At 41.9% G+C, this 15,779-nt stretch overlaps 1 protein-coding gene across 1 annotated transcript in view; it reads left to right on the forward strand.

The window, feature by feature from the left end:
- Positions 1-13,788, forward strand: part of LOC311056768 (activin receptor type-2B-like) — a gene marked incomplete at both ends in the record, with an annotated part of 18,455 nt that extends 4,667 nt beyond the window's left edge. The window contains 5 exons of the mRNA XM_084073574.1: positions 5,673-5,821; positions 6,391-6,505; positions 10,113-10,248; positions 12,622-12,752; positions 13,564-13,788. Coding sequence (XP_083929700.1) covers positions 5,673-5,821; positions 6,391-6,505; positions 10,113-10,248; positions 12,622-12,752; positions 13,564-13,788 — 756 coding nt within the window. The remainder of the gene's footprint in view (positions 1-5,672; positions 5,822-6,390; positions 6,506-10,112; positions 10,249-12,621; positions 12,753-13,563) is intronic.
- Positions 13,789-15,779: the final 1,991 nt, after the last annotated feature.

Below are 15,779 nucleotides of genomic sequence, written 5' to 3' on the forward strand. Positions count from 1 at the left end.
AGCCAGGCCTCCTGGCCTGACCAACAGCCCATTCGGGGCACAAGCCTCCTGAAGTGTCATATGCGACGCCTTTTATACACAAAGATCTCTCCCCTAAATGTAGATAAATATAAACAGGCTATACTAAGTAACAGTACCATAGAGCTGACTGGTTAAATTAGCAATGACCATGTATAGTATCACAGGGCAAATGATTTGCTGACACAGAGCATAATGTGGACATAGACCTTTGTATCAGTTGTTGAATGACAGGAACAGAAGCTGTGAAAAGAGCCCTGCTGTGTTGCTACTATTCTAGGGCCAAAATATAGATAGATACATAGATGATTTAGAACAGGTTGGCATTCTGAAAATATCCATTACATTCCAGAGTTTTTTGTTTTTGTACATGCATAATCATATTCATGTACATACGACAGGAGATTTATAGAATGACAAACCAATAGACATTTTCCTACCTACATGTTGAAATAGCTATATATTTACTCAACCATTTACTGTATGATCAATCAATAATCATTCAATCAATAAGACAAAAATATCAGGAGACAGGACGTGCGACTTATAACTGATGCATAATTGCCTGACACAGAAGGCATCACTGACTCTGCCGTTAACCTAATAATAATATCCAAAGTAGATCTACTTGTTTGGGTTTGAGAGCTCTCTCTCTCTCTCTCTCTCTCTCTCTCTCTCTCTCTAGAACTCCTATATTAATTAATACAGATACATACATATCAAACATATCACATGAAACATATTACAGAATAATAGATCTGCTTGTTTTAGGTTTGAAAGCTTTGAGAGCTTCTCACTCATAATGTCAAATCTATATCTGTTTGTATGTTAAATCTCTGTTTCTCAAGGCTGAGGGCTCCATACAGTTTCATTTACCAATTCGGACCGTCTTTCAGGGATTGATTCACTAGCTTCTCAATTTCCTTTTATGGACTTTGTACAGTTTCCCTTGTACAGATTCTTTTCCGATTGTCTACGGATGGCCTTTCACCAACTTTGTACAGTTAAAGTACAGATTAATTACCGACTTTCACGGATGGACTTTCACCGATTACTTGTATCTCACCCTTCTAGACGTTGATATGCCAGAGATTAGGCAGTACGAACAAATATTTTACACATTAGTTATCGAATATAGTTTTCCAGTCTTCATGGCTCTTTCCTCCATCTTCACTTGGCGTACGGGTCCATTTGGTTATGTCTCTGACAGTTATGTCTCTGAAAGCGAGCTCCACTCGGCTAGTGGTTCCACTATTCAGTGGCTCTCAAATGCAGCATGTCTTTCTGTGGCTTGGTCCTCCTGCTGCAGCAAGGTCTCTTGGTAAGGTAAGGTAAGGTAAACTTTATTGTCCCGAAGGAAATTTGGTTTGGGCTTTAACCCCAGCTGCAGCCACACATAAAACAATGACAAATACAAAATACAAAATACAAAATACATAACAGGGGGGGGGGGGGGGGGGGGGGGGGGGGGGGGACAACATTACACAAGTGCACAGATAGTGATCGGTCTACTCTTAATGGTCACTGCAGGGCCTCATTTAGCATTTTAGTTTCCACAGGAACAAACGATTTTTTGAATCGTACATAATTCCATCTAGGTTCGCTATACCTTCTCCCAGAGGGCAGCATTACAAACTGTCCATGTAGAACATGGGTAGCAGCACTGACTATTTTCTGAGCTTGTCTTAGCGTGGCCTGCTCGTAAATAGACTGCAGAGAGGGGAGTTGTCTTACTCCTATGATTTTCCCTGCAGTCTGCACCAATCGGAGCAATTTGGACCTCAGTTGCACTGAGAGGTTGCCAAACCAAACTGTGATGCCAAATCTGACCAGACTTTCCAAGACCGCTCAGTAGAACACTAACAGAAACTTTTGGTCAACACCATGAACCCTGAGACGGCAGTCTTTGCTGAACTTTACTACAGAGACTGTCCACATGTGTATTCCACGTTAGCGAGTTGTCAATGCTAATGCCCAAGTATTTATATGAGGAGACCTGTGAGGTGGTCGAGTCATGGATGACCACAGGCCTGTGGTCACCGATACTCCTAGGGTCGAACACCATCTCCTGTGTCTTCCTCACATCTTGGTGTTTGACCAGGTGTCGATTTCCTCACCTCCGCTGCTACATGGTGACATTGTTGATGTTGTTGGTGCTGCTCTCATGGCTGAAGCTCTGCTACTTCCCTCTGCAGCTTGAAGCTGTTCCCTTGATGTCATCACAGAATAGATTTATCTGCGAGGTTCCAATCGTGTAGTTGTTGAAGATCATCAGAAGTTGATGCATAGCTTGCTTCTGTGGCGGTCTCCTCCATCGTCTGGATGTAGTCCGGATCTGCTTTGAAAAAATCTTCTTCCCAAAAAGTCCTTCACCCTTAAGTTCTTTTGATCAAGTATCCATGATCATATTCATGTTTATGATGATGAAATATTGATCCCATCCTCGTCGCCAATTGTTATAGAATAATAATATTCCATTCGGGTGAAGTTGTAGATCATTTATTAGGAAGATTCCAGCAGAGCACACAGCATACACAGATCGGTAGAGCCAGGCCTCCGGGCCTGACCAACAGCCCATTCGGGGCACAAGCCTCCTGAAGTGTCATATGCGATGCCTTTTATACACAAAGATCTCTCCCCTAAATGTAGATAAATATAAACAGGCTATACTAAGTAACAGTACCATAGAACTGACTGGTTAAATTAGCAATGACCATGTATAATGTGGACATAGACCTTTGTATCAGTTGTTGAATGACAGGAACAGAAGCTGTGAAAAGAACCCTGCTGTGTTGCTACTATTCTAGGGCCAAAATATAGATAGATACATAGATGATTTAGAACAGGTTGGCATTCTGAAAATATCCATTACAGCTTCTCCACGTCTGTTGTGAACGTGGATTTGAATTTGGCCACATACTGTACTGTGGCAGGGTCATTATCGGAGCTCTCCATCACCGAGACACATTGTAGCGGTTTACTCTTTAAATTCACATTTGCTTGGGGTGCCAGCCGGCTTTTCAACCAGCAAATTGTTTAGAGTGAATACCTTACAGCGAACCAACCACAAGGATACATATTATATCAGTCATGCCACCTGCATGTACAACATGAACCCTTAAATTACACACCACAACGTCACAAAGAGGAATAGACCCAATTCAACACTCAATTTCAATACCATTCACATTAAAGAAAATAACACGCAGTGCAGTCCTTGTTTAAACTCAAAAAGTACCTTGTAGGATTTTATTCAACTCAGTTCAGTTCAGTTCCACTTCCACGCACAAAAATACCCACAGTTAATAGCTCAGTTAATCAAAAAAATCCAAAAATAAATGCTGCTTAGAAAACAGTTTCACGCCCAAAATAAACAAAAATAACCCCCTACCAAACTCCTCCCGACCTCCGCGCTCCGCCTGCTAATAGGCTCCAAAGAACACTTTAGCTCCAGCAACCAGGCTCCCCTTTACCTTTGGTACCGTGGCGTGGAATCCCGGATTAATGGCCGGTCCTGGTCCGCCGACGTCCACTTTGTTTGTTTGTCTCATTTGTTGTTGGTTTCGTTTTCGCGGATCCAACGGAGGTCCTCCCGACGCGGACTGTACTCGCGACGCACGGACGCTAAAAAACACTTTAGCATAGGCCAACACAAAGCCGAATGGACGCAGCCTCTTCAGTTGTGAGACACAGACGCTACACAAACAAACACAGACAGTGACGGAGCCAGCGAGGTGAGTTCCTGGTTTGCACTTCAAAGGGAGCGGGGTGGAGAGCGTGCGGAGACAGAAGGGAGGTGATAGGCTGACCAGTTTTGTGAATGGTGTGGAACTAGTGAATGAACGTGACGTGAAAATAAAATCAGGGGGCGGACCGCCACAACATGGCAAAAAGCAGGAAGAACCACAGAGCATGAAACATACTTCTCACCTCCCAGAGGTTCAGTCACATATCTGCACAGAATAGAATTCAAAATTGCTTCACTTAATACTGAGAAATGACCATTCACTGATTACAAATACACACACAATGATTGTTTTTCTTTCTACATTTTCACATGTCATATCATATATTTCATATACTTACTTAAACTCTTGCCAATTTATTTCTCTCATACACTGTCATACCCCTCACACACACACACACACACACACACACACACACACACACACACACACACACACACACACACACACACACCTCCCCTCTTTCTCTCTCTCTCACACAAGTGTGTATTTTGGATCGTCATCATGTCGCGACCAAAAGACACACTATCATTGACAAATTATAAGATTTAAGTTTAAATTTGGCTAATAGCTTTACAAGCACACACGCTATCCATGACAATGAGGAATATAAAACCTAAAACACACCTGCAGGGCTCCAGTAGTAATTCCAATTTATGCAACTTGTCCAGTTCAGCTGGTGTAGGCATGGTAATTTTCTTGGGTGCATTTCTACTTTCCGACATGTCGCCTTTCCGACGTTGACTAACCCTATACCTAACCCTAACTCTAACCTTAACCGCACGCGGAAGCCACTAGTCGGAGTGGTGAGATGTCGGAATGGAAGGAGCACCCCAATTTTCTTGTGTGTGGTGCCTGTGGATAGGACCTCTCTCAGTGGTTCTTCGTTTCTGCTGACACTCTTAATCATGGCCAGAGTTGAATTCCATCTGGTCGTCAGTGCATGTGAACGCAGCTTCCAATCTCCATTAATATAGTGGACTGTAACCCTGATGATCTCCGGTGAGAGCAACGGTTATTGCTTGTTCCAACTCCTTGGCTTGTGTAGCCCTCTCCTTTTCATAAAAGTCGTGTATTCTATTTATGATCGTGGCTCTTGAGGGTAACACATACGTGTAGTCATTCGATGCAATCCTAAGAATATCCCTCAGGCCAACATCTTCCACAATAAGCACTGGCCTGCAACTTGTAGCCACCCACTTTGCAATAGCATTCGTTAGCTTGACACTCTTTGGTTGATCGATACGTCTCGCACAAGCTCCATCCAACGTAGACTGTCGCAGTGTTTGTTTTGCTGCCATTTTGCTGGCATCGACGCCGGTGTGTTTTGCCTGTAAATGATACTTAGGGCTCGAAACACTTCGATGGTAACTTAATACTTCCTGGCAGTGGCTACAGACAACTTTAGTTTAGTCTATTGTGCCATCTGGGAGAGTTTTAAAGGTAAATTGTCCATTTAGTATATTACTAGTATTTTCTCTTGGCTCCATGTTTGTTTTTCTGATCAGCGGGTCACTAGTGAAGCCGGTGTAGCGTTGGTTTCTAAAGCCACCCCCAATCACTGTTATTGGTTGCACGCTGGTTGAAATACACACGTGTAAGCAAATCACAAACCAGTTGTCCTCAACATCCCGCCTGCCAATCGCTGTGATTGGTTAGTGGTTCAGAGCCGGAAGTAATGCAATGAATTTTGAGCTACGGATGCCTCGAAAGGTAAAACAAACAAATGTTTTTGTATATATATATACATATATACATAACTATTGTTAATAACTGCAACTTTAACTACTGTGTGTGTGTGTGTGTGTGTGTGTGTGTGTGTGTGTGTGTGTGTGTGTGTGTGTGTGTGTGTGTGTGTGTGTGTGTGTGTGTGTGTGTGTGTGCGTACGTGTGCGTGCGTGTGTGCAGGGCTCTCTGTCAGACTATTTAAAGGGAAACATGATATCGTGGACAGAGCTGTGTCTCATAGCAGAGTCCATGTGCAGAGGTCTGTCCTATCTGCATGAGGACGTCGCCCCATGCAAGGGACGAGCCCCCAAACCTGCCATCGCTCACAGGTACGTTCAGCCCAATGCAAGGGACGAGACCCCAAACCCGCCATTGCTCGCAGGTACGTTCAGCCCAATGCAAGGGACGAGCCCACAAACCCGCCATCGTTCACAGGTACGTTCAGCCCAATGCAAGGGACGAGCCTCCAAACCGGCCATCGCTCACAGGTACGTTCAGCGGGAAGCGGTTTCCCAAACAGTGGGTCAGTACCAGTGGTGTAAAAAGTACTCAAATGCAATAGCAATACTACAATATAAAAATACTCTGTTAAAAGTAAAAGGCCTGTGTTCAAAATGTTACTTGAGTTAAAGTACAAAAGCTTTGGCATCAAAATATACTTAAAGTACCAAAAGTAAAAGTACTAAAATGTTTGAAAAACTGTTTACAAGCTTGTGAGCTTGTAGATTGGCTATTTTCAAATAGCCTAGGTATAAAATAGGGATAAAGTGGTTAATGTATGTTTTATAATAATGATGTATATCTGCAAAGTAACTAGTAACTAAAGTTTTCATATAATTTAGTATCTCTCTCTCTCTCTCTCTCTCTCTCTCTCTCTCTCTCTCTCTCTCTGTCTCAGGGATTTTAAGAGTAAGAATGTCATGTTAAAGACAGACCTGACAGCAGTGATTGGTGACTTTGGGCTGGCCGTGTGCTTTGAGCCGGGGAAACCTCCAGGGGAAATCCATGGACAGGTAGGTACAAACACACATTGGTGGAAGAAAGTACTCAAATGTTTTTGTACTTCACCCATTCAATCCGGGAACTCATCTCTGTCATTTTAGATTGCTTTTGCTATTCAAAAATAGCAGATATATAAGTGCATAACTTGATCTGCTATTTTTGAAAAATGGTGAAACTTTGTGCAAATATATATATTTTGTAACTCAAATTTTTGCTTCTGGGAGTCGCTGGAACAAGATATTTTGAGATGGGGGTCTGCGGCCAAATACATATAATTTAGGGTGGTCCTTGACATGAAAAGGTTTGAGAAGCACTGATATTACAGCAACATGCGTTTTTTTTAACTGTTAGGATTTACAGTAGAAGACATTTGTAGAATCCCCAGAAGCAAATATTTGAGTTACAAATGTTCACTTTAAAACATTTATATTCAAAGATTTGCAAACATTTTCAAGATTTTTCAAAAAATAGCAGATCTACAAGCTCATAGCGCGGCACTTGGTACCGCACTATGAGCTTGTATATCTGCTATTTTTGAATAGCCATGACATCTTAAAATAACACACAGATGCGTTCCCGGTCTTAATGGGTTAAGTAAAAGTATCAATACCCTGTTGTAGAGACACCATTTTTTTGGCGGACCAGAGTTTGTTTGTTTGGGTAACCGTCTTCCATGCCGACATCTCGCCACTCCGACTAGTGGCTTCCGCGTGCGGTTAGGGTTAGGGTGAGGGTTAGGTATAGGGTTCGTTAACGTCGGAAAGGCGACATGTCGGAAAGCCGCCATGTAACCGTTTGTTTGGTCCGCAACAGAGTTGGAATGAGCGTTCACACCAGCGCAAACAAACCATACTCTCCGACAATATGCTCCAGGGTTCGTTTTATTCGCACTAATACATCCAGGTGTGAAGGCACCCTTAAAGTACCAAAAGTAAAAGTATTCTTCATGCAGAAGGTCCCATTTAACAAGTTTTCAAATGTATGAAATGTATTAAAATCCTTTGAAAATAGCAGATCTACATAGCTTGTAAATCGGCTATTTTGAAATTGCCAAAATATATAGGTCTGAATTGGTTTTGTAATAATAATCAAAATCTACAAAGTAACTAGTAACTACAGTTTTCAAATAATTATAGTGGCGTAAAAGTGCAATATTTGCCCTTGACATGTAGTGGAGTAGAAGTAAAATTATTGAAAATTGGAAGTACTCCAGTAAAGTAAAAATATTTTAAACTACATTTTTTGCTTCTGGGAGTTTTCAAAAATTATAGTGGAGTAAAAGTACAATATTTGCCCTTGACACGTAGTGGAGTAGAGGTAAAATTATTGAAAAATGGAAGCACTCCAGTAAAGTAAAAATATTTTGAACTCAAATTTTTGCTTCTGGGAGTGGCTGGAACAAAATATTTTGAGATGGGGGTCTGCGGCCAAATACATAATATAATTTAGGGTGGTCCTTGACATGAAAAAGTTTGAGAAGCACTGATATTACAGCAACATACGTTTTTTTTTTAACTGTTAGGATTTGGAAGTACAATATTTGCCCTTGACATGTAGTGGAGTAGAAGTAAAATTATTGAAAATTGGAAGTACTCCAGTAAAGTAAAACTACCAAATAAATGTACATAAGTACAGTACTTAGTAAATGTACTTAGTTACTTTCCACCTCCAGGGGGTCCCCAGAAAAATCTGTTTACCTATCGATTTTATTCTCCAGCTATTCCAAAATAGCCGATCGACAAGTTTTTTTTTAATATATATAAAATAATTTTTGAACATTTAAAACACAAATCTTCTCTGAGGGTACGCGACCAAATGAGTATCACTTTAGGGGTCCGTGACATGAACATGTTTGAGAACCACTGGTTTAGGACAGTGACTCTGACATTTCTATGTCGAGGACCCCAAACTTGTGTTGTTCATCAGCGGACCCTCACCTTAAAAGAGTTTGTGGCAGGGAGACCCATGAGAGAAGATTTGTATTGTCAAACTTTTTTTTTTTTCGAAATTATTAAAAAAATCTCACAACAACATTCAAGATTTTTCAAGATTTTTCACAAATTTTCCCCAAAAAAAGGTAGATCTACAAGCTCACAGCTTGAGCTTGTAAATCTGCTAATTCCTGTCTTTTTTAGCCCATTGAAACCCATCTCTGTCATTTTAGATTTTTGCGTTGACTATTCAAAAATAGCAGATGAACAAGCTCACACGCTGCCAGCTTTTACATCTGCAATTTTTGGACATTTTTGAAAAGTCTTGAAAGTGAAGAGAACTACTGATTTAGAAGTCATTTGTAGAATCGGCCTCAGGTCTTAATGGGTTAAATGCTGTCCTAAAATTATGTTTGTGCGTGCGTGCGTGCAGTGTTGTGCCTGAACGCATTCAATAAGCGATTGTTCATTAACTGGTTCATATTTTGGGCGAACGTGAACTGAACGTACTCCATATCGCTAGATGAACGTTATTGTGAACGCGTTCATTCTGGCGTTTGTGAACGGCGCTCTCTCACAGTATAACTTCGTTCAACAGTTTGAGAATAGGTTTGTCATGTTGTATTTCATCCTGTCCTGTTTTTCCGAATCGCTATGAACGCACCATCAGCCAAAAAACAGAAAAGCCGCGCGGTCTCTGACATTCATCTGCGCAGCGCGGAGTGAATTCAATCTACGTGCAGACTACAGACTACTATGCAGCAGCCAGCCGTGATTACAGATAGTCTCTCGGGTTAAAAATGCAAGAGAAGCACCTCTTTAGCTTTATAAAATCCCTGTCCGTTTATCAGTTGTTGTGTCACTATAGTATGCTGAGTGATAATGATCCACAGCTGTATTGTTCTTATTGCAGATTCTCCGACGCAAGATCTTTTTGTAATTAAAGAAAGCTTCTCTGCTGTATTAACTACACACACGTATGAACAACAACAACGTTGCTGGGACCGGGTGTACTGCTTGTGTTTAAAACAAAGTATTTTTCACAACTTTTCACTGTTGATGCAGTTTCTTTCTCTTTTTGCTGCTGCTGCTGTTCTCTCTGGGCTAGAGCCTGATTTATACTTCGCAGCGGTGTCCCGTGCCTAAAAAGCAGTAGCATGTATACATATATATATATATATATATATATATATATATATATATATATATATATATATATATATATATGTATATATATATATATATATATGTATATATATATATATATATATATATATATATATATATATATATATATATATATATATATATATATATATATATATATAGTATTAGTAGTATTACTAATAGTAATAATAGGCCTAATAATCTGACACATAGTTTCAGTGTCAAAACGGATAAAATAATTGCTGTCTATGTGGGAACTAAAAATGAACTAAATAGTTCATTTTTGGAACCATGAACTTTAGTTCAAAATATTATTATGAACTATGAACTGAACTAGTTCATTTTAAAATGTGTGAACTATGAACTGAACTAGTTCATGTAGAAACTTTCCCAACACTGTGTGTGTGTGTGTGTGTGTGTGTGTGTGTGTGTGTGTGTGTGTGTGTGTGTGTGTATGTGTGTGTGTGTGTGTGTGTGTGTGTGTGTGTGTGTGTGTGTGTGTGTGTGTGTGTGTGTACAGGTGGGCACATGGCGGTACATGGCTCCAGAGGTGTTAGAAGGAGCCATTAACTTCCAGAGAGACGCCTTCCTCAGGATAGACATGTACGCTCTGGCTCTGGTGCTGTGGGAGCTGCTGTCCAGATGCAACACACACGGTACAACACATGCACACGCACACGGTACAGCACATGCACACACACACGGGTGGGGGGGGGGGGGGGAGGTCGCACATTGAAAACTGAAAATAAGAAAGAAAAAAATAAAACCTTCCCATTAACCCATTCAATCTGTGTCATTTTAAATGTCTTTGGCTATTCAAAAATAGCAGATCTACAAGCTCATAGCACAGCATGCCGCGCTATGAGCTTGTAGATCTAATTTTTTTTTTTTTTTAATCGTGAAAATGTGTGATTTCAATATCTTTAAAGGTAGTGTAAGTGTGTTATTATTATTATTTTTTTGTTAAAAAGGTTAAAGTACTATATTATTCTGATAGTAATCATTACTACAGAGCGTTTGTTCAGTCACAGGGGTCTCTCCAGCTCTTTAGTAAACAGAATATAGTACATTTAAGCCAATCAGGAGAGAGCACTGAAAATGCATTTTCTGTTTAGAAAGAGCTGGAGAGACATGGGAGACTCCTTTTACTGAACAAACACTCTATAGCAATGAGCACTATCAGGATATAGATCTATTTAACACTTATTTTAACCAAAGTAACTCACTTACCCTACCTTTAAATATATATTTTTTAAAGCGAACATTTGTCAAATATGTTGTTCCAAGGACCCCCCAGAAGCAAAGATTTGAGTTACAAATGTTCGCTTTATAATATATATATTCAAAGATTTGCATCTTTGAATATATATACAAGCTCTACAAGCTACTTACCGCGGCACCTAGCGCGGTATGAGCTTGTAGATCTGCTATTTTTGAATAGCCAAAGAAATCTAACATAACAGAGATTTGTCCCCGGATTTAATGGCTTAAGTCTGCTTCATTTGTTTTTGAAAAGCATAGACTGTGATTGCATTTACTTGTTTTTATTTATTAGTTTTTATATATTTATTTAGTAATGTATTTATTTATCTTATTTATTTACCTAATGATTCATTCATTCATTCATTTATGTATCTTTTTACTCTAAGGTTCTGCCATGGCAGCAGATGTAGGCTACATGCTTCCATTTATGTTTACATAAAAGCACTGTTCTGAATACATATTCCCATTCAAGGATAACAAAGTGTGGAACAACAGGAAATTCAAAACTATAAGGCTGCACACTGTGCCTTAAATTCAAGAAATACTTCACCCTAGAGATTACTTTATCTCTATAAGAAGAAGAAGTAAATACACTTTTTAAACACGTCCGAGCTAATCCGGCTCATGCACAAAAGTGCATGTGAATGAGCTCTGGTTGAACCCTACGGGCACGCCCTTGTGCATGTCACGTCCCAAGTAACCCTTGCAGGCAGGCCAACAAACAATTGATTGATTGATTGATTGATTGATGTGGACGATATGTTTAAAGTGAGAAATACAAGTCGATACAATGCTGTTGCAGATATAATATGTCATGGATGAAACGACACAATAAAGTCAAGAACTAGTTTCCATTGTGGGCCTTGGTCTTGTCCAGACAGACATAACAACAAAGAACAGACCAATTAGGCTCTATGCACAGCAGCCATTTTATAAATAAATTGGGCCTCCTCCTTACTTCCTTCACAGGTGTTACCAATGATACTAATGAAGGCTCTGTTTCATATAGTGTAGCACAGTGGTTCTCAAACTTTTTTAATTTCAAGGAACCCCATAACTCTGAGAGTGCACTTCCGGGTCCTTTTGGTTGCATTTGGTTCCATTTGTACACTCTCAGAGTTACACGCCCGTAAGGGACCAATGGAACGCCCTAAAGGAACCATGAGGGTCCCTAGACCACACATAGAGACCCTCTGGTGTAGAGTGTTTCCAGTGAGCCAACATGCTCATTATCAGCACCCTGACTCTGTTTGACAAGAATGGAACAGAGCCTTCAGCCGTATCATTGGTAAAACCTGTGAAGGAAGTAAGGAAGAGGCCCAATTTCTTACCAATATGGCTGCTGTGCACAGAGCCAATCAGTGCTGAGCTGCACTGTAGTCAGTATGTACACAGAGTGCCTGTCAGTTTAGCTTAGGTTCAAATAATTGACCTTTAACCTCTTAAACACTCTATTCTTACTGAACATGACTGAAAATTACTACTCACAGCGCTTATCCATCTTGGAAGAGTTTGGAATTCCACACTGTAAAAATTGCCAAACGGGTATTTGACCTTTGTGCGTGTGCGTGTGCGTGCGTGAACGTGTTTAAGAAAGTAGGTCGCTGATATATTGCTCTTTTTACCTTGGCGCTAAGTATGCTCTTAGTTGCTACCTATGTTGAATGCATTTATTGTAAGTCGCTTTGGATAAAAGCGTCTGCTAAATGACTGTAATGTAATGTAATTACATGTAATTACATTAAATGTAATGTGCGTGTGTTCAGGTCCAGTAGATGAGTACTTGCTACCGTTTGAAGAGGAGATTGGACCTCATCCCTCATTGGAGGATTTACAGGAAGTGGTCGTGAACAAGAAGATGAGACCCGCCTTCAAAGAGGACTGGCTGAAACACAACGTGAGCGAGCACACACACACACACACACACACACACACACACACACACACACACACACACACACACACACACACACACACACACACACACTCACTTAAACATGCGCGCGCAGGTATTGGGATAATTTGCTTGTGTGGGTCATAATCCTAGAAGTCTGTCTCTCTGTGGGGTTTGCGTCAGGTGTGTGAGACAGTAGAGGAATGTTAGGATCGTCTGTCTGTCTGTCTGTAATCTCTCGAGATCTCTCAAGAGCTGCGCTACTGAATCTGTCGGGTCTCGTGAGCCCCGTTCAGAACGTGTCAACATTAGCCTATAAGTGGGCAGGCCTTAGATCAGGGAGCAGGCCACCCTTTACCCAATCAAATGTAGTGGGCGGGATTTACATCTGTGCGTTCGCTTACCACTGGAAACAAACCCAAATTCATTTAACAATAGCGTCCTCGGAGCCGACAAAACCACGGAAAGTTAGTAACATTTTAACTTGTTCTTCCATCATAGAAACAAGTGGGCTTATAACCAAAACAATCCAGGTTCCGTGGGAGAAATGTTGTTAGTGTTCTGTGGAGAAATGTTGTTATAGGAATGAAAACATTCAGGTGGGCGCCCCCACCTGAAGAGGAGGGCTGAGGGCAGACCAAACGGGCCTATTTCCTGTGCCCACCTATTGGGAGCTCCCCCCAGTCAAATTCAAAGGAAAAACAGCAGAGGGCGCTGTTTTTAATTCTTTTTACATGGGTACCGAGATTGGTCTGTCTGGCAGGTGTGTGAGACAGTAGAGGAGTGCTGGGATCATCTGTCTGTCTCTCTACAGGGTGCGTGGCAGGTGTGTGAGACAGTAGAGGAGTGCTGGGATCACGACGCGGAGGCCCGTCTGTCTGCCGGCTGCGTGGAGGAGAGGATCAGACGTCTCCACGGCAACCCCGCCGTCATAACCCCGCCTCCCTCCCACCACAACCACACCCACCTGCTCTGCGTGGCCCCGCCCCTTCCCACGGTGGCCAACGTGGACCCGGCCCACAAGGAGTCCACTTTATGATGGAAGGGTTCAGGGGCGCCATTTGGTAACCGGAAGGGTGGGCACCTCAATGTTCTGCAAAGGCGCAGCCTGCCATGGACGCGTTAACACGTCAAATCGTTTTTTAATTGCTTTATAAAAGATCACACTGTGATCTATAATCCGGAGTGACCACTTTCAATGTAACTCACAAGGATACGGAAATAACATCATCCGAAGATTTCCGCCTCCGTTCACTTCCTGTCTATTGGTTTCCTGCATGCCTGTAACATGAGTTCATTTGTTGTCTCCGCCAGGCCGAAGGCATGGCAAGAGAGTATGTTTTACCCCCTGTCCGTCCGTCCATCCGTGTGTCCGTGTGTCCGTGTGTCCATCTGTCTGTGAACAGCTAATCTCCGGCACAGTTGGCCCGGTCACTGCGAAACTGTGCACACACACTCCCTGGATGCCAATTCAGAACCTCTGCCCCAAAACTTTTACATGGGCCTGTTATAGCGCCACCAGGAGGCTGATTTGTGTATTTTTTAATATTACTCGTACAGATTTTATCCAAACATCATACAAATCGGTAGACAGTATCTCTATAGTCATGTGATCAACACGGATCTGTCCCATTTTCCATATCACATCCTGATTGGCTAAGATTGCCTTCCAAACTTTGCAGGATCGGTTCGTTTTTAACAAAATGCCTCAAATCATCAACGCAGCATGCGATTTCCGTGAAATTCTGCACACACATTCCCACTAGGCCGAGGAAGAAATACCACTTAAAAACTTTCAAATCAGCCTCATGGTGGCGCTAGGCCAATTCACGTTTTTACCTATAACTGCACCAATCTGCGTGAAACTTTGCACGCACAATCCCTAGAGGCCAAGGAAAAACCTTTGCCCTGCATTTTTCACATCTGCCTTTTAGAGCGCCACCAGGAGGCCGACCTTTGGAAAACACATTTGTTGCTCTTACTCCTTCAGATTCTGTCCAAAAATCACGCAAATCGGTACTCAGTATCTCTATAGTCATGTCATCAGGAAGGATGTGTCTGATATTTCATATTTCCATCCTAATTGGCTAACATTGGCTTCCAAAGTTTTCAGGATAGGTCCGTTTTGAACAAAATGCCTCAAATAATAATTCCTTTAACAGGTCCGTTAATGAAAGTCCTTACGGTCTTGTTTCCAATGAGGGCCTGTGAGCAATTAGGGGTTAAGAGTCTTGCTCAGGGACAAATTTAATTTCATCGACACATTTGCTGGCCTGGCCTGGAATCGTAGGCAACCAGGGCCTCTGGCTCCCTAGGCGGGCTGACTAACCACTCAGCTATGGCCGCCCCTAATCATGAATGCAGTGTGCGATTTCCGTGAAATTTCGCACGCACATTCCCAGTAGGCCAAGGAACAAATGCCAACCTTTTGACATTGGCCTGTTATAGCGCCACCAGCAGGTCTAATTTCACAAACAAATTTTTTGGAACAAGATGCCTCAAATCATGAATGCAGTGCCGGATTGCCGTGAAAGGCCTAAGAAGAAATGGCACCCTTTTCACATTGGCCTATTATAGCGCCACCAGTACACAATAACCTACCTGACCTGGCGGAGACTTGTGCTCCGAGGAGCACTTTTTCTAGTTTTTTCCCACGGATTCGACGAGACACAGTGGTTTCAACATGCTCTAGCAAAGGAAGCAATCCCAGCAAGCACAGTCAGGACCCGGACCAATCAGTGACGTCTCGATTGGGGCTAGATCAAGTCAAACCAAGACAAGTCAGATCTGGCCCAGAATATCACCTGATTTCAACCAAAATTAATCCTGACCACAAAAACGTCACTTCCAGGACGTCATCTAATCTGTCCAAATGTCCATATGATGTCCCGGTGATGACGTCCTGTAAATGACGTAAAGATCATCCCCATATGGGCTGTGATCTGGCCTAGTCCTGAAAGTCACAGGGGTGATGACCGGGCGTCATCATAACGTCATCATGACGTCATTGTGCTTGCTGGGATAGTTCCG

Source organism: Gymnoscopelus microlampas (genome assembly GCF_963454915.1).
Source record: "Gymnoscopelus microlampas genome assembly, chromosome: 12".
Lineage (NCBI taxonomy): Eukaryota > Metazoa > Chordata > Actinopteri > Myctophiformes > Myctophidae > Gymnoscopelus > Gymnoscopelus microlampas.